This window comes from Pseudopipra pipra, chromosome 13 (genome assembly GCF_036250125.1).
Source record: "Pseudopipra pipra isolate bDixPip1 chromosome 13, bDixPip1.hap1, whole genome shotgun sequence".
NCBI classification, from domain to species: Eukaryota; Metazoa; Chordata; class Aves; order Passeriformes; family Pipridae; genus Pseudopipra; species Pseudopipra pipra.
The window spans coordinates 1,241,072-1,259,615 of NC_087561.1; the positions used below are offsets into that span (position 1 = coordinate 1,241,072).

Sequence of the window (18,544 nt, forward strand, 5' to 3'; positions counted from 1 at the left end):
ACGAACAGAAAAACTACTGGATTTATCCTGAAGGTCCCTGTTTTGCTGGGAGAAAGCTTCCTCCTCATCCCTCCATGGCTTCCCAGCACGCTCCCAAGGGTCCCTTGACTTTCCCAGCCCTGCAACCTCTCCAGCCCAGCCCTTTCCTTGTGGTTATCCCACCAGGATACCCAAGGAGGTTGTTCATGGGCTGTGTGTGTCCCAGCTGGCTGACCAGGGAAGAGCCTTTTCAGGATGCTGGAAGCCCTGCCAGGGGAACAAGGCTGCATCCATCCCCCTGGCTCTGGGCCTGCCTGAGGAAAAACCTTGGCAGCACGTGAGTCCTTTCTGCGAGCACTTGAGCTCCGCCAGGTCGAGCTCCAGGGAACTGCGGGGCCTTTGTGCGAGCGGGGCTCAGCCCGGCTCTGCTCTGCCTCGGGCACAGATGGCTGCCCTGGCACAGAGATGGGGCTGGCAGCGGCACAGGAACACAGGGAGAGCGCTGGAGCCCGACCTGCTGCCGTGACAGCACCAGCCATGCTCTCTTCCTCCTCTTCCTCCTCCTCCTTCCATCCCTTCCAGCCCCCAGCGCCGAGAGAGACCACCATCCGCATTCCCATCCCCATCCCATCCCCATCCCCATCCCATCCCCATCCCTGTGACAAACAGCCCCCCAGTGCATTCCCGTTATTGCTCTCATTACGGAGCCCGCGGGACTCGTTGCATTCCACGACAGCCTAATGGATCTTCCAGGCTCCTCTCCGTGGAAACCAGGTGCAGGCGAGCGGGTGGATGCGGCAGAAAGCCTGGCTGTGGGAAAAGCCCAGCGCCTCGACCAGGGGAACCTGTTAGTTATTTTGGATATACTGTGGGGAAAACAAGGATAAACTTCCCAATCCTGGCTGCCGCAGCTGGCCCAGCCAAGGTGATTTGAAGGAATTGCTGTTATTCAGCCCCTTACAGGCTGGGGGGGTTCAGATGCTCCCCTTGGAGCAGAAATGCTGGAGGAGGAGGCTGAGTGGGCTGGGAAGGGTGGCTGGGTCTGGGAATGAGCTGCAGTGACGGGGAAACGGGGTGTGATATTGGAAGGGGAACTTGGGGTATGTTGCCCTGCTCACCCTCAGCCCAGCCGAGATCCAGGGAATCACAGTCAAGGCAGGGAGGAACAGGGGCTGGAGGCACTGGTGCTCCAGCTCTATCCCTGCTGCCTCCCAGGGCTGGTTTATCCCATGGATGGGCAGCAGCAACCACTGCTCAGGGCAGGGAGGGAAGCTCCAGGGATGGCAATACCTCGGCAGTGCTGGGAATAGGAGGGCAAGGGCAGGTGGAACTCCAGAGCACCCTGCCAGCACCAGTGCCCCCAGCACGGCCCCGGCACATGGAGCCAATGATCCGGGAACCCTGGGGGTGCCCCTGCCCTGTGCTCCCCACACTAGGGCTCATCCTGAGCCCCACAGCGGCCCTGGGTGGCCTGATGTCCCAGCTCCAGTCGAGCCTGGTCTCAAAGCAGAGCTGGGAGTGCTGTGGATCTGTCATTCCCTGCCACCTCCAAGGTGCTTTGAGTTTCCCATCACTTAACCAGGTCATAAAGGTGCTTCCCATATGAGCTCCCCTTCCATGTGGGTGCCACCCTGGCCATGGCATGTGGCAGTAGCACCACTCCCAGTATCCCACTCCCTCAAAACGCTCCAGCTCTGCTGACCTGGCAGCTGCCCCACTCCCGAGCGGGATCCGGCCAAGGGTGAGTTAATAAACTCGACAGAAAGCTCCTTTATGTGAAATAATTAAAATAACTCCTCCATTCCTGATGGACATCCAAAACCATCAGCAGCTCTGCAGCTTTAATGAACTTTCCAGATCTGGAGGCTCCGGGGTAAGATCCTGCTGATCCCTCCCTGCCAGCCGGCCCTCAGGAGCGGAGCCACCGCATGCCCTCGGCTCCCGTGTCCCCACGGGCACAGGCACTGCGGCCTGACATCCCCTCCCACCACAGCCACAGCTGAGGGTGCTCCCAAGCAAACCCTTCCCAGTCCAGGGGCTTCCACAGGACCTTGCACCAGGGTGGGATCACGGGGAGTGCAGAGGCTCCCAAAACTCCGTGTTTTGGGATGATGCAGCTCCGTTGCACCCCTGCCCTATGGAACCCCCCCTGCAGCAGCCTCAGGACACACGTGGAGCACCAGGAGCAATCCTGTGGGTCTGGCAGGGTCCACACCCCTGAGTCCATGTTGATCCCACCTGGAGCAGCCCCGGAGCAGGGGGGACCTGCCACGTTCCTGCTCCTCAGCCGGGTGTGGGCTCCGGGAACCTGTTAAAGCACTTCTCCCTCCTCTGGCAGGTCCCGGCACGTTTGGCACTTACAGTTCTCCCTTCGGGCATCAGGGACCAGTGAAGCTGTTTAAAATTAAAAATGTTATTTCATTCCCACTGGGATCAAAGCACGAAGAGAGGGAGGATTTTCAAACCAGTAAACCACATTTGAGCACTGCTGGTGCACCCAGGGCCCCCCCAGCCCGACCCCCATCCCGGCAGTCCCTGCTCGCTCCAGCAGACTCTTGGCATGGTCCCAGTGGCTCTGGCTGTGCCCAAGAACCAGCCCCTTGAGCCCAGGGTTTGTGTCCAAGGGGAGCTGGTGGCCTCAGAGGAGCCTCTGTCTCCTCAGGGACAGAGACATGGAATCAGAGTCATTTGGGCTAGAAAAGACCTTTAAGATCACTGAGTCCAACCATATCCACTGAGTACCCAACCATATCCATCCACATCCAATCCTAAAACCATTGAGTCCATCCAACCCTGAGTCCATGCTGCAAATATTGGACAAAAAACTCCAAGCTTTGCTGCTGACCAAACCAAACCCAACAGATCCCTCCAGGACATGCCAGTGAGGATCTGCACCAGCCAACTCTTCCCAGTTCTCTTCAGCCCAGGCTGTGGCTGTTCAAAACACAACCTGGGGCAGGAAAAAAGCACACAGGAGACAGCCAAGATTCCATAGGAAAAAAACCCTTTTATTTAACAATATATCAGGTTCCATCACGGCTCCATGGAGTTCAGCTGCCACAGAGCTGGTTACCGATGCCGATGATATGCTACTGGGAGGGAGAGCTGGGAGAAGGTGAAAGGAATCAAACCGAGGAACATGACACGAAGAAAGAAAATCTGCGGTGCCAGGGAGCACGGCCGAGGGGATCCCGGCACCACCGGAGCCCCACCGGGAGCCCAGGAGGATCAACCAGCGCGGGGATGCCGAGGCCTGATCCGGGATGTGCCCCTGCCCAGGAGCAGCCGCTCCCTGAGGAGGTGCTGGCACAGAGGGGCCTCGTTCCCTCCGTGCCCAGCATCCCAAACCATTCCCGCATGACCAAAGCCCCATCCCGTGTGCCCCACACAGGCACCGGCCGCATCCGGGCTCCAAGCCCACATCCACCTCTCGGCTAACGGCAGCGGAGGATGGACAAGGGAACTGGCAGCCCGGATGCTCCGGTGAGGCCGTGGCACAGGGCTGGGCAGCAGCCCCGTGGCTGGTTGATCGTGGGGACAGTCCCCCCTCGGGACACGGGACGGATGTGACGCTGTGGGATGTGGACGTGGTCACAGCTCTGAAATGTGGGAGCGTGGTGCGGATGTGCTGGTGTGAGGCACTGCTGGGATGCAGGGAGGGACGTCCATCCCTGCTCCAGTGCCTCTGGATCCTCCAAGGACCCCTCTGTCAATATAATGCAGATCCCAGTCCAGCTCCTGTGAGCCACTGGGAGGACTGGGAACTCTCAGCTGCCTTCCGGCTGCCCACAGGGAAGTGCCAGGCATGCCGGTGACACCAGAGGTGGCTCTGGTGGGCACGGCCACCTCCCTGTGGGCAGGGACCCAAGGTGGGCAGGGCTGAGGAGGAACAACCCGGCCCAGGCACCAAGCAGAGACAGGCAGTTGGCAGACGGAAAACAGGGATAGCTGGGAAAGGAATCTGCACCAGGAGCAGCTCCACAGGCCTGGAAAAGCAGAGCAGGATCTCAGGATGTTGCACTGAGTTCTGCATCCCCAGGTTGGGTTTTTTTTTGGTTAAAGATAAATAAGGAGATAAATTTGATGCTCCTTTAGGTCACCGTGTGTCATCGAGTCTCTGCCCGTGCCCAGGTTGGGGCTCAAAGCTCTGCCCGGAACCAGGGCAGCCAGAAACTCACTGGGAATGAGCCAGGTCTGACCTGGAATCAATGGAATAGAATCCCAGACTCCCAGTTTCCCTCTCTGCTTGGAGCCCATCCGTTCCTGCATTATATTGAAGGCACAGCCCCCCAGTGCCACCCCCCAGCAGCCCCCACACCAGCACAGCCCGTGGGCTCCAGCGCTGAGCACTATGACAATGTTTTACACCCGTTCTCGTGGTTAAAATTTCTTTTTTTTTCTTTTTTTTTTTTTTTTTTAAGTTCTCATTTTGTTTTTCTAAGAAAAAGCAACCAGAAAATAATTCGGAGTTTATACAAAACATCTTTACATTATTTCTTCCAAAAAAGACTAGTATTTACACAAACAAAACGGGGAGGAAACAAAAAAAAAAATTAAAAAAAAAAAAAAAAAAAAAAAAAAAAAGAAAAAAGAAAAAATCAACCAAACTTCAATACTTTCCATGAAAAGAACCCGAGGGACACACTCCGATCCAGGACCCAGCAGCCTGAGGTGCTCGACAAAAACCAAGAGTTCTGATTTCACCCTTTCTTCACATATTTACAAGGTTTTCCAGCTGTTCCCAGCAGGAGCTGGACTGATGGGGATGTCAGCTGGGGATGGCCACTGTGGGAAGCCACCAGCACTGTCAGATCACTTTTGGTACAACCCGTGGCCAGATTCCCTCCCATCGTCTGCAAAACCAAACCAAAACTACATTGTCCCTCTCCTGCCCCTCCGCTCCGGCCGCTGCTCCCAAGGGATTCCACTGTCACTGTCACCACTGCCACCACCGCCCAGCCAGGGCTCTGCCACTTGGGGAACCACAGGCCGAGGTTTGGCACACAGGAGAAGGAAAGGGGGATTTTTTAAGACACAATTTTCTGGGATTTCCAAGAGCAGATCCCATTCCCCAGCGGGGAATGAATGGAGTGTCCTGGTGGGGATGGTTCCCGGGCCAGGGTGGGCAGCACTGGCACGGATGCCATGGAAAAGAGAGGGACGGAAGGTGCTACGTGGGGAAAAGCAGTGGAGGGACGGGGGAACAGGGAGAGGGGCAGGGCAGGGAGGAGCACCCACTGCAGCTCATCCCTCCCTAGGGAAGCAGCTGGTTCGGGGCCCTGGAAACCAAATCACCTCGGGATGCTGAGGGGAGGAGGGGAGCTGGGACACCCTGCTCCGCTCCGGCCCGAATTCCTGCCTTAGAACACCACAAACCCAACAATGTGACACCCCAGGATGCTCCCATCCCGCTGGGGGTCAAACCCCAGCACAGCACCCGAGCCACCAGAACCCCCGAGTCACCGGACACCCCGAGCATCGGGACCCCCGTCCCTGCTCTGCCCCCCCACCCCTGCCCACTCCTCGTCAAGGCACTTTAGCAGAGCAGCTCCCTCGCTCTTTGGGCACTTCCTAACACGGGATTCGGGGCCCTGGGGACAGGCGGGAACAGCCCAGGCGGAGCAGCCCTGCTGGCCCCACTCCTGCTCCCTGAGCAAAAGCAGCTACTGCTGGAAGGAAAAGAAAGTGAGGAAAGGGGGACAGCCAGAGGACAGGTGGGTGACAGGGCACAGCCAGCTCCACCATGCCCACTGGCATTGGCCACAGCGCCAGCAGGTCCTCCCAGGAAGAGGAAGCAGGGAATGATCCCACCAGAAAAGCTCAACCCTGTCCAGTGTTAGGCAGGAGATGGGCAAGGCAAGGGTCGGGGAGCCCAGGCTGTGGGACCCCGAGGAGGTGGCAGGACAAGGACACTCCTGTGCCAGGAGCAGGGTGGGGGGACAGGCATGGCAAAGGCTGGTCCCCAAAGCAGGTCTCACCAAGGGGCATGGAAAAGCCTTTGGCTCAGCTCCCAACCAAGCCAAGCCCAGTACTCCAGCCTCCTGGGGGGCTTCCAGCCCCAAGCGCCGGCCTCCTCCTGATACCTCCGGCATGAGCTGTGGGTCGGGAACATTTGTTTTCCAGTTTTCCCTTCCAAGGACAACCTCCCACAGCATGCCCAGCTTGGGGGTTCTGCAGCTACCCCTGCCACCCCCTACTTTGCTTCCAGCAGGCTCAGCTCCAGCCCAATGGAAACCCAAAGGCTTTTCTCCACAGTGGGATGCTCCAGAGGGGTCGGGAAGGGCTGCCGGGCCACAGCTGCTCCGCACGGGGCAGGAGGAGCCCCGGCCCCTCACGCACTGAATGCTTGAGACAGGGTGTAGATAGAATATTTTTTTTTCTTTCTTTCTTTTTATAAAGAGACTAAAACAAGAGTCAACAGCTACGAACACAAAGGTTTCCAGGGGCAGCGGCGGGAGCGGGACGTGCCCCGGGGCTGGGGGGACGGGCGTGCTGGAAGGAGGCGATGGCGTGTGCCCGAAGGCGGCGGGCCGGAGTCCCGCCCGGAATTCACAAAAATAAAAATGTTACAAAAAAATTAAAATAATTATAATAATAATAATAGTAGTAGTAGTAAATCGGGTTTGCCAGCTTCCTCCCTGCACAGTTGTCTGCATCTTGGCACCGTGGCAAAGCTTCCTCCTCCTCTTCATCCCCCCGCGGCCGCTTGCTGCTCCTCGGACACGGCCCCGGCGTCGCTCCAGGCTCCTGGACCCCCGCAGCGCCGGCACATGGGCACTTCAGCAAGGACGGAGGGAAAATCCCAGAACGAAAAGGGGAGGTGGAGTCTCCGGGTTTGCCAGCGGTGTCCCGAGCACGGAAAGGCACGGCGCCCGCCCCCACGGCCAGCCACAGTCTGGAGAAGAGGAGGAGGCTGAAGGCTCACCCTCGAGTCTCGGGATTACAAAAGCTGAGAACTACAAAACTAAATACAAAGGGGAGAATCAGCACGTGAGCGTGAGCCATCCGCTCCCCGGCGCAGCCCCGGCGCTGCCCCGCCGTGCCGGGGGGTCGTTTCGCTTCCTCCCTCCGGCGCCAGCCCGGGGCGGGCGGCCCCCGCGCCCGGTGCTCCCGCGCTCCTGCATCGGCCGTTCCCAGGCTGCTCCTCACACCTTGTAGTAAATGTTGGCTGGGCTCTGCGGGGGCATCTCCTGCACGATGTAGACGGGGTGCCCGTAGTCCCCGCTCACCTTCTCGTAGTGCGGGCAGTAGTTGTTCTCTGTAGTCCGTAAGGGGATGATGATGTCGCTGGGCTCCGAGCCCGCGTTCCCACTGCATTTCGGGCTGGCCAAGGTGCTGAGGGACAAGGCTGCGGCTCGCTGCTGCGTGTGCTTCCGGTGCCGCTTGCGGATCTTGATCAGGAGCACGACGAGGAAGATGATGATGAGGATGAAGATGACGCAGCCGGCACCGATGGCCGCGAACACGGCCACCTTGGAGCTCAGGAAGCCGTCGCTGGGACCTTGGGTCTCCTGGCCATCCTGGTTGACAGAGCCTGCAAGGCAAAGGGAGAGGGGATTCAGACCCTGCCAGGCAGCCAGTTCCGTGCTCTGTCCGTGTGTGGATCACATATGTGGAGCAGGTGGACGAGTCATCCATTGGACCCCTCTCTGCCCCCCAAACTTAGCACAACATCCGTGGCTCCAGGGAGGGGAGCAGACCCCTCACCACCTTCCCACCCCAGTCAGACCAACACATCCCTGGGAAGGACTGGGCAGGACCCTGAGTATCCGCAGGGAGGGGAATCCTGTGTCCTCTCCCTCACTCCACATCACTGCTCCCCCTTTCCATCTGCCAGCCTATGGAGCAGAGCATTGCTTGTGTCCAGGTGACCATCAGCCTGCACCGTGGGAGCCCTTGCTCTCCAAAACCAACGTGGATGTCCTGGTGAAAGTGGGCCCTGACACCCGGAGCCCCCCAATATCTGATTACTGACCCACGGGCCAGGGAAGCCACAGCTCCCAAGGAGGGAGCGCTCAGCAGTTGATCCAGGTGGGAAGAAAAAAACAACTCTTCCCTGCTCTGTCTGATTTCATTTTGTTCTCAGCGGGGTCAGGAACTCAGGAAACCATCTTCAAAGGGCTCTCACATGGGCTCGGCTCACAAACCCAAGGACCTTGCCTCCTCCAAGCACTCTCAGATGTACAGTGAGGAACAGATGGGCAGCGAGGAGGAGGAGGAGGAAGAAGAGTGCTGAAACAGCACTTCCCTGCAAAGCTCCTGCCAGGAGCTGGGAAAACAAACCCAAGCTGCTCCTCACCACAGTCAGGCTGTGCCAGGCCTGAGGGTCCCTGGGCTGGGGCAGGAGCTGCTGTGAGCAGCAGAGATGGCAGAGATGGGCACAATGCTCATGGGAAACCCATCCAGATCCTTGATCCAGAGAGCCTGGTATCCCTGGGATCCATGCAACAAGGCCAGCATCCTCCAGCTGTAAGACAGAGCCCCATCCCTCTGCAGGGGTCCCTGGGAAACCCACCCGGCTTGCCGGGCTCCTCCACCGCCGGGATCTTGCTGCGCGGGCTCTGCGTGACCATCTTCACCGTGTCGTCAGACTCCTTGCTCGGCCGACTCGTCGTCAGCTGCTCTGGGATCACCGCGTTCGGATCTGGGAAAGGGGAGGGATGGATGAGAAACCTCAATTCCACCTGAATGGCAGCAGCTTGTTCTGCCCCTAAATCCCAGCTGCTCCCATGGGGCACAGGAGTGATGGGAGATGCTGAGAGCAACCGAGCAAAGCTGAGCTGCTCCAGGGCTTGTGGGAAGCAGGTCCCCACCCTAATTCCCTGGTTTTCTCTTTTCGGAGCTCCTGTGCGTGGGTTGGGGCAGGTTTCTTGCTCGGGCAGGGGGAGGAAGGGAAGGGCAGGCAGGAGGCCAAGGCTGCAGCACAGCTTTGCCTGTTTATTATAAATATTGGCCCCAACGTGCAAACACAATAATGAGAAGCAGAATCGGGAGCTGCGCATCTGAGTCGGGGCCGAAACGAGCCCGGGGCATGGCTGGGGCTGGGAGGCAGCTCAGCATGGGGAGCAGGAGCTCCAGGAGAAGAGCCCATGGTGATACCCCTGGTGTCCCACTGCCACCAGTGACAGCTGAGAGCTGCCAAGCCCAGTCCCTGACCCCTGCCCAGCTCCAACCCCTCCTCGGATACCCGGGAAGTCACGAGGGCACTGCCTGTGCCAGCCCTTCCCCAAGGCACTCGCACAGCTCATGGGTTCCATGCCAAGTTCGCTTCCCACTGGGACACGGACCACGAGGTGACCGGGAACAATCACTCCCTTTGAATCCCAGTGCTCTGCACATGTGTGATATTGGCAAGAGAAAAAAGGGAGGAGAAAAGATCCTAAAAATGGAATTCTGCTCAACTAACCCGGGCTCCCGGGAGCAGCTGGTGTGGCCTCAGCTTCCCTGGAATCCTGAACCACCCCCAGAGCAGCACAGGGACCCCAGCTGAGGGGCAGCAGGAGACCCCAGGGCACGGCAGGACTCACCCTGCCCCACTTTCATGACAATCTTCATGGAGCGCGTCTGGCAGACCCCTCCTTCCCGGTTCTCCAGGCCATCCAGCGTCCCGTTGGAAGTGGCTGCAAGAAAAGAGAGGGAATGTTATACAAGGTTCCTGGGAGAACAGGCGGGCAGGCACCCACTGTCCCCTGGCACCACTGTGCAGGTCCGATTCTCCATGGGCACCACCAGGCAGGTCCCCACTGTCCCCTGGCACTGCCAGGCAGGTCCCTGCTGTCCCCAGTCAGGTCCCCGCTGTCCCCTGGCACTGCCAGGTCCCAGCTCTCCCCCAGCACCTCCCACCTGAGCCCACATTACAGCCACATTTTCACACCCCCGTCCGGAGCCCACTGAATTCCCAGCTCCTGCCCCTTCAAAGCTGCCTGCAGCAGTGAGGACGTGATCCCTCCAGCTTCCCCTCACTGCCACATCCACACAAGTGAGCCATTCTCCCTGCCTGCACCCTCCTCCCCCTTTAATTCCTGGATAATTTCCTTTGCTCCTGGTGCAGAATGGGAACACTTGCATATGCACAGTTTAAATTATACATCTCTAATTACACCCTGTGCCTCGGTGAAGAATGTAAACTCAGAGCCCCAGTGGGCTCCAGGGGCTCTAATTGCAGGGCAGAAGTCACTTAAATTCACATTAACTTTTCGCTGTAGCCGGCACAGATTTTGAAGCCTTTGGATCCTGCGGGAGCGCAGGGAACCGCACAGCTCCTGCTGCCATCCCGCAGGGAACAGCCCCACCCTCCAGCCCTCTCCCCACAGTGGGGAAAGCTCAGGGCAGGGGGGACAGGAGAGATCAAAAACCCAAACCAGGAGACTGTAGAATTAAGCACCTAAAGGGCAGATTCTGCTGACCACACTCAAAAATCTGGTTTTTGACCCCAAAAGGGCCCTGGACATGGATGCTGTGCCAGGTGTGGAGCAGCGCTGGCACACAGCCAGCCCTGCCCAGGGATCACAATGGTTCCCAAACTGGCACCTCCATCCATCGTGGCATCCCAGTGCTCCACCAAATCCAAGCACAGGGATTTATTCACCCAGGGAAGCAACAGAACCCAGGCAGAGCTCAGCAACGGCATCGGGAATGTGATGCGACGGAGAATCACGGAGCTACAGGGATAGTTTTCCAGACACAAGGCAGGACTTGGCCGGCACGGCGCAGCCAACACCTACCCAAGCCTCAACACCAAAGCTCAGCCCCGGGGTTTCAGGTTCCCTGCACAGCCCAATTCCTGCCTCCATCCTGCAAAAACGGGGGTGTGGGAGGGCAGGTGTCCAGTGGAAATTTGGGATGAATCCATTGGACCCTGCTGGGTGTCAGTGAGGGGGTAGGAAGAGGCTGGAGTACAGAGCAAGGTCGTCCTTCCGCACTCCCCTTCCCACAACAGGACCCTCGGGTGCCTCCATGAGCCTCCACGCTGGGTTACTCCAGAAAGCACATCCAGATCCCGCTGGGAAGCAGTTCCAAGTCCATCAGCTCTTTCCAAACACCTCTGTGCAATCCAGGCTCTCGTCTGAAGCACCAGCAAATGTTTTACTGATCACAAAGTCCTTGGGCCGAGTTCTCTCCTCTCCCACGGCCCCTGGGATGGAGCTGTGCATCCAGGCAGCTGGGATCCGCTGGCGGGTGATCCGACAGGAGCACTGTCAGCACAAATCCCCACACAAACGCCTGGGAATGTGGAGGAAGGCCCCCAGCAGCCCGCTCAGGCTCTTCAGAATCCAGCCAGGAGGGGCCTGAGCTCATACTCCCCATAAAAACATCTCGAGGAGAGAACTCCAGCAGAGAGTACAGCAGCTCAGTTGTCCCAGGCCAGAGGCACTGGTTTGGGGGTGAAATAAGTGGATACATCCCAGCTCACGGCACTGAAGCTGCTCCATGAACAGCTTCCCACCTTCCCAGCTCCATGCCACAGGTTGCTCCACGTCAAAGAGGTTCATCCATTCGGGGAGAACAGGGCAGTCTGTAAAAACCAGGCTCTGTGAGGCCTCGTGAGTCTTGTTTATAAATAATTACCTAATTATATCAAAACGAGGTACAGACAAATCGTGGCTCAAGTGTGGAAGCCAGGAGATCCCACAAAGGGAGCAGTGACAGGAGACAGCAGTTCCTCCAAATAACTACAGAGACGCTGTGTCTGGATACAACAAAAACATTAAAGGTCCAAAGAGGACAGAGGGAGCAGCTGGAGTCACAGGGACGGAAGCTGAAGCCACAGGGATGGCAGCTGGAGCCACAGGGATGGACAAAGGGACACAGCTGAGCATCTTCCTTCCCGCCCCACACACAGGACTTGGGCACAAAGGTTCTTCTTGTTCTGCTCGTGTTAATGATGAGGGAGAAAGTAGCTTTGAGAGGGAACCACCTGGAAAAACTAAGCAGTTGCTTGAGGTAATGTAAAAAGGAGCAGCTAGAAGGGCAAAACACTTGTAAAACCCACAGTGATGGTCTTGGAATGGCCTCTGGAAACAAGGACATGCTGCCACGCTCCGTATAAATCCACAATGGGGCAGAGCAAAGCTGGATGCTCCACACGGTTGGTTGGGCTTTCAAAAGTCAAAATTCCAAAATCCATCCCAATGGTGAAGAGTCCAATGGCTGGTGAGTTTGATATGAACACGTAGGACAGAGGGATGTGCTGAGCAGCAGGTCCAGCAGGGCAGGGGCTGTGGCTGGGGGTCCCCAAGGACCCACAGGTGAAGGCTCCTCCAGCGTGGTTCCCTGTGAAGTTCAGCCATGGAGAGCTGGTCCTCCCACTCTGTTTCCTGCTCTCCCAGTGGAAGAAGCCCGAGCAGAAGGCTCCAGGATCAGGTCAGCCCAGGTCCAGTGAAGACATGGGATCCAGGAGGCACTCGATGGATTCCCGTAGCGCCTGTGCCACTCGTTCAGGGTGAGCGCAGGTGACACCCCCAGTCCTCAGCTGCCGATGGAATCCAGCGTCAGCAAACCCACAGGAACACTGGAGGAAAAGGTTAAATCCACAGGCACAGCAGCAGCTGCAGGAGAGGTGGGAGAGCCCTGAGCTGGAGAGAGGAGCTGCAGGGAGGCAGCAGGAGGCAGAGCTGTGACACCACGGAGGGACCAGGCAGGGAGTTGGGAATACCCAGGCAATAGGAAATGGCAGGTCTCAAACAACACTGTCACCTCCACTCACCACAGGAGCGAGGCTCGATCCAGCTCCAGCGACAACGAGTGTACAGGAGCATTTTCCAGCCCTGTTCCACTCTGGAGGGATTCGTGGGTTGGCTGTAGGGCTGGGAGAGCAAAAACAACCTCTGGCCAGGTGACTTCCACTGAGAGCAAGGCCTCTCCCAGCCCCCAGAGCCATCAGATGCCTTTCCCTAATGGAGCATTAAGCCCCTCCGGAGAGTGATGAGGATTTACCAGTGATACCATTAACCATGTAATTGCTTGTCAATTTAGAGATGCTCAGCCACCACGGAAGCACAGACAGGACCTCCACTCCTGGCATTCCTCACACCAAGTCCAGCCTCATGACACACACCAGGAGCCAGGATAGATGACTGAGAGCCCCCACAACCTCTTAGTCCCATCTCCAAGCAGGTGATGGCATGTGCTCTCGCATCTCAATGCTCCCCCACACCAGCACTCAGTGTTACCAAAGCTTTTCTTCTTCCCCTCAAAATATTTCAGAGGAGAACTCGGGTTTTGGCAGATGGGAGACGCTGGAAGTAATACCTGGCAGGAGATGAAGGCAAGGGTCTCTTAAATGGTCAGCCTTGGACAGAGCGAGATGTTTGGTTTCTCTCCTGGATTCCCTCTAGCAGGGCTGCGTTATGATTTGGGCCCCAAAGCACAATTAATGTGCTGAGACTGTAGCGAATCCAAGTCTCTTTCCTTTTATTGCTCTTAATCACTCTTCCATCTGTGCACCACAGCCCTGCTCCAGACCCAGCCAGGCACGGTGTGGCCGCAGCCCGGACGCCTCCCCCAAGCCCCCCTTACCCCCAGACCTGCATAAGGTTCGTGTTTCCATCACTTTAGGTGAGGTGACTGCATCCCACCGGCACCCACCGGTGCCCCGCAGCCTGACCCCAATCCCAACAGAGCTGAGGGACCAATCCTGGCAAGGGGCAGCTGGTGCAGAGCAGCCTTGACTCAGCCAAGACACTCATGCTAGGCTGAAAGACCCTCCTGGCACAGGTGAAGACCTTATGGGTCACCCTGGAGATGTGTCTCACACATCTCCAGTGTGCTCCAACACCGCCACAGATCCTTGCAGGAATCCACAAACACTCTACTTAAAATAAAAATCCATCTCCTGCCACTTCCCCTCTCCTCCAGGTCCTTCAAGTTGTTTTATGTCCCTTGGTGCTGACACAGAGGTGCTGCACTGGCGCCCAATCCATCACGGGCACCGAGCTCCCTCCTCCCCCATCCCAGCCAGGGCTGGCACCCCAGGGGACACGGAGCCACTTCCAGGTCACCGAGCAGAGGCACCCGCCTGCTCCCCGCCTGCTCCGCTGCACACAAACTGCTCGGGGCCTCCAGAGAGCACAGCTTGGTTACAGCCCCTTCTCCTCCTCCTCCTCCTCCCTGGCAGCAGGGACACGCAGCCCCCACTCACGGCATCCCGTTATTATTTGTATTAATATCACTATCACTGCTACTTCCTCACTGCCCTGCTGTGGGGAGATGAGCCCCCCATTTCATGCACATCCCCCCACCCTGCACACCTCCCCCCGCCCTGCACACATCTCCCCAACCCTTTCCATGAGCTCCAGCACATTGGCTGGGGTGTTTGCCAGGCCTGGGGCAGGGGCTGTGTGGGGGGAGCCCACCCCACGCTGTCAAGCTGCCAGCGGGGCCGGCAGCAGCTTTCCAGCCTTCCAGCCTTCCCGAGGCAGCTGCGCCGGGAAGGGGCCCTCCGGCCCCCGAAACGTGTGTTTGAGCCAGCCCGGCCCTGTCCTGTCCCCGCTCGGCACAGAAGGTGCAAGGCTTGGGTTTCACACACCCTCCTGCCAGCTCCAGAGCCGCTCCAGAGCTGCTCCAGCCACCCGGTCCAGCATGGAAAGAGGAGGCTGCTCCTCGAGCACCGCTGACCCCAGGAGTGGCCCCATTGCTCACTGACCTGGCATCAGGGGCACTGCCAGCCCATGCAGCCAGCACCAGTGCCATGGAGCCAACTGGGATCGTTCTGTCCCTCCCTATCTGTACTGGGAAGGTGAGGGAGCCCATCCCTGCAGTCACTCTGCAGACAGCCAGTGGAGCCCTGGGAATCTGGACATCCCAGCCCACACTCCTGCTCCAGCAAACACAGTGGGAAAATCCCCAGTTCAAATGCACTGCTGGAAATGGGAATCAAAATCGTCGCAGAGGGTCTGGCAGGGATGGGGTTCATCTCTCCCTGGCCAAGGCCAGCACCCCCAAAATCAAATTAAAAGGTTAAATTTTTATAGGGAGTGGAGGGACACGCACAGTGCAGGGCTGGCAGTGTCAGCCAGTGACAGGGGAAAGAAGAAGGGAGGAGAACACACACCACACTCATCCTCACCTGCTACAGCTCCACTCTCTCAACATGCTTTCCTGGGGCAAAGGGAGAACAACAGCAAACACTTTCACTTAAGTGAAAACCTAATTTCCCATTAAATCAGCTTTCTGGTGGAAAATTATAACCAACCCTAATTAGTATCATAATTAAGAGTCACTGTTATATTGCAGGGAACCTCATCCAGGCTGAAAAGCACATCTTGGTTGCAAGACCACAGCTTGCTGACTCTCTCACAGGCCCTTTAGCAGCAGCACTGCAAGCTGTCCATGTGGATGAGCCGTGGAAGCACCATCCATTTCTGCCCTGCTCCCTGCCCAGCACAGGGGGAACACGGCACTAAATAAACCCTTTGTCTCCAGGTCTATCCACCCCTTCCACAAAAACTACATGTTGCTGGAAGAGGAAGATGATTTGTGCAGACTTTGTGGTCGCCCCAAGCAACTGGTTACAGGTCAGGAAGAAAGTGCCACGTAATTCCCCACCTGATGCTCTGCCAGAGTCATTTGTGGGCCCCGCTGGGAGCAGGAGGGGAGGAAAGCGCTTATTGCCTTTTAACAGGGTGTAAATCTCTCCTGTTAGGTAGGAAAACATCTGCAAGATGACTCAGAAATCCCTTGGGAAGGGGATGGGGATGGACAGTGCCATCCTCAACGCCAGCTCCTCCCCACATGGAGCCAACACTGCTCCCAAGACCACTAAGGGCTCCATCCTCGCTCCAGTGGCTCAGAGAAAACTCCAGGTTATCAGGGATGGAGAGGCTGATTCATGTGCAAATATTCTGGAAGCTCCAGCTGCCTGGAGGAGGTGCCCTGCAGCGGGCAGGGACAGGGGCAGGGACAGGAGCTCCGGGAGGAAACCCCACTGCAATTAAAGGCAAACTTTGCATAAGCATCAGGAACCTGCTGGAAGTGGGGAGGTGACATGGGTGCAACTCCTGGCCCAGAGATGCAAATAATCCCATGGCTGGGAGAGGAGCCAGCCCAGGCACTGCTTCTGCTGTGGCCGTGCACCCACAGGAGCCCAGCTTGGAGCAGGATCACCCTTGGCTCCCAGTGCTTCACCCCACAACAGCTGGAGCAGGAGCTCACTGATCCACTGCTCCCAGGGAGCACATGGCAGGACCCCAGGCTGGTCTCAGCCCTCTGCTCCAGGACACCAGCACGGCACCAAACGGTCTCCAGCAACACCCTGAGCTGCAGGATTTAGACATTTCCAGTACATGCCAAGTAAGCCCCTGATTATCCAGACAAGGACTTGCCCTCTTGCTGAGTAATGGTGGAGGAAGGGGCCTCTCTGGCCCCCAACTTAAGGAAGATCCCACTGCAGAGGGGGGAGCAGCTGTGCCCCGATCCTGCTGCTCCCGCAGCCGCCTCTCCCTGAGCTGTGTAACCCCTGCTCTGCACTGCCAGGGGGGATCAAAGAGCACAGCCATTACACAGAGCAAGAAAACCAGCAGTCTCAGGGCAAAGAGGCTTGGAATGGAGAGTGACACCAATCCACTCTGGAAAGGTGAGATGCCAGAGGTGCCTCACACCGCTGGGCAGCCCTGCCTGCATGGCTGGTCTGGTCCAGAGGTGGACAAACACAGATCTTTAGAAATTAGGCATGGAAAAGGACCCAGCACACACTGTCATGGACCCTTCCACACCAGGTCAGAGCTGTAGTGGTCCCTACAAGCCTCTTCCCTGCACTTTGGCAGCTACGGGAGCAGTCGAGTGCAATGGGGATCCCAGGGGAAAAGCCCGGGGAGAGGGTCTGGATGAAGAAGTGGTTATTTTAAAAAACATGCCAAGGAAGTAGCTGCCTGCACTTATCCATGCACAAATCTCCTGGATGCACCAGTATGCCAGGATTTGTTTCAATTCCTTGTCGAGTTGATGGCTGCTTCTGCCTTGAGAGTCTCTTAATTAAAGTTTAATCCAAAAGGAGCCACGTTATCTCTCTTTCGTGTCATGGAGGAAGCCCTCAGAAGTGACCACTGATGAAGAGCCAGATCCACCAAGGTCTGTGCAGCTGCAGCTCCAGGAGAAGCCCTGGGATCTCCATGTCCTCCTGCTGCAGATGTGCTGGGGGAGCAGGGGCTGCAAGGGGAGGATGAGGAAGGGGAAGAGAGGATGCACCACAAAAACTACAGGGCTGCTTTGCTGTGGGCCCCCCACCACAGCTGCTGAGGGAGCACTTCTGGGGGGACAGGCAGATTCCCAATGTCCCAGGAGTGGGGGCAGAGCAGGATCAGGCAGGTGATGCAGGGGGAGATGTCACTTCTTCACTGCCATCACCCCTGCACTTCACTACTGCTTGTCACTCTGTTTTCAGGAGCACTGAGGAGTTAAACACGTTTTATTTTCTACTAATGGGTCGTGACAGTGCCAAAGAGATACTCTTGAAAATCGTTTCTGGTGGGGAACAGCATTCTGGGATGCAGGGAGCCCAATTTCCCGGGCAGACACAACCCAGAGGCCATCTCCAAAACCCTTGGCTGTGCCAGGGCTGCGGGCAGGGCCAGGCTGCCCAGCAGCCAGGGAGTTAAGCGGGCACCGGGACCCCCGGCCGGGTGTTTGTGGCAGGCAGGGCCCCCCGGCCCCAGAGCAGATCAAAGCACAGGGAATTTACCTCCCGGCCGGGTGCAGGACACCGGCCCTTTTGGAGGGGGCTTTTCATCCCTATTAGGGCCATGAAAGGCTGAGCCATGAGATCAGCTGCCAGGGGCTGTCCGGGGACAGTGCTGAGCCGAAAAGGTCAGGAGGGAGGAGGAGAAGAGAAAAGAGGCAGAGGCTTAAGGAACAGGGCTCAACAAAATCGCATTTACTGTGGTCACGGTCTTCAGACAAGGCTCCAAGACAAGGAACCGCGTGTTGTCTAAGGGCCATTATTTGGGTTTGACATGTCCAGAGCCCGGCTTTGAAGTCAGGAGTGGGACACGTTAGAGATCCACCGGCTCCCACGCGGCATCTCACGCAGGAGAGGGTCCCACCCACCCTCTGCCATCAGCTCTCAGCAGGACAGGGACAGAGAGCAAAGCCCCAAAATCAGATGGATACCACCAGCCTTTGCTTGGCCCAGGTATGTGACAGGTATAGCCAAGGACTTGGCATGCATTTGGGGGAAGAATGAGGAAACCGGTTAATTGGGTTTTTATCAGCAGGAGTTCACAGCTCCCATCATGGCATCAAACGGCACTTGGGCTTTCAACTCATCCCCACCAAACAAGTTGTGGGATGGAAGATGAGGAGCACATGAAAGTGGCCACATTCAAATGCAATCAGCAAAGAGCTGGCGGGCTGACAAACCCCCCAGGCACGGCCCCCATCCCAAGGAACCAGGGAGGAAATTATCAAATCCCAAGGAAGGAGCTCCAGCGGCCCCACAGACACACGCTGGCACCAGCTAAAGGCTTCCCAAACCAATGGAAGCTGGAGGAGCACAGCCAGAAAGGCAAGTATGGCAACGTGTCCCAAAAAATTCCAAGGGAGGAAGGATGATCCTGGCAGCTGGAGTCCA

The 18,544-nt window shown here is 57.5% G+C and overlaps 1 protein-coding gene across 2 annotated transcripts in view; it reads right to left on the reverse strand.

Annotated features, from left to right (window-relative positions):
- Window positions 1-2,966: 2,966 nt before the first annotated feature.
- The window catches only part of EFNB1 (ephrin B1), a 50,904-nt gene continuing 35,326 nt past the window's right edge, over window positions 2,967-18,544 (reverse strand). The window contains exons 3-6 of one of the 2 annotated variants that reach the window (XM_064669528.1): window positions 9,507-9,599; window positions 8,495-8,623; window positions 7,209-7,513; window positions 2,967-6,874 (exon numbers count right to left, since the gene is read on the reverse strand). In XM_064669528.1, the coding sequence (XP_064525598.1) occupies window positions 6,668-6,874; window positions 7,209-7,513; window positions 8,495-8,623; window positions 9,507-9,599 (734 nt within the window). In that variant the 3' untranslated portion in view covers window positions 2,967-6,667. Of the gene's footprint in view, window positions 7,514-8,494; window positions 8,624-9,506; window positions 9,600-18,544 lie in introns of both variants that reach the window. The other variant, XM_064669529.1, reaches the window with a different exon arrangement.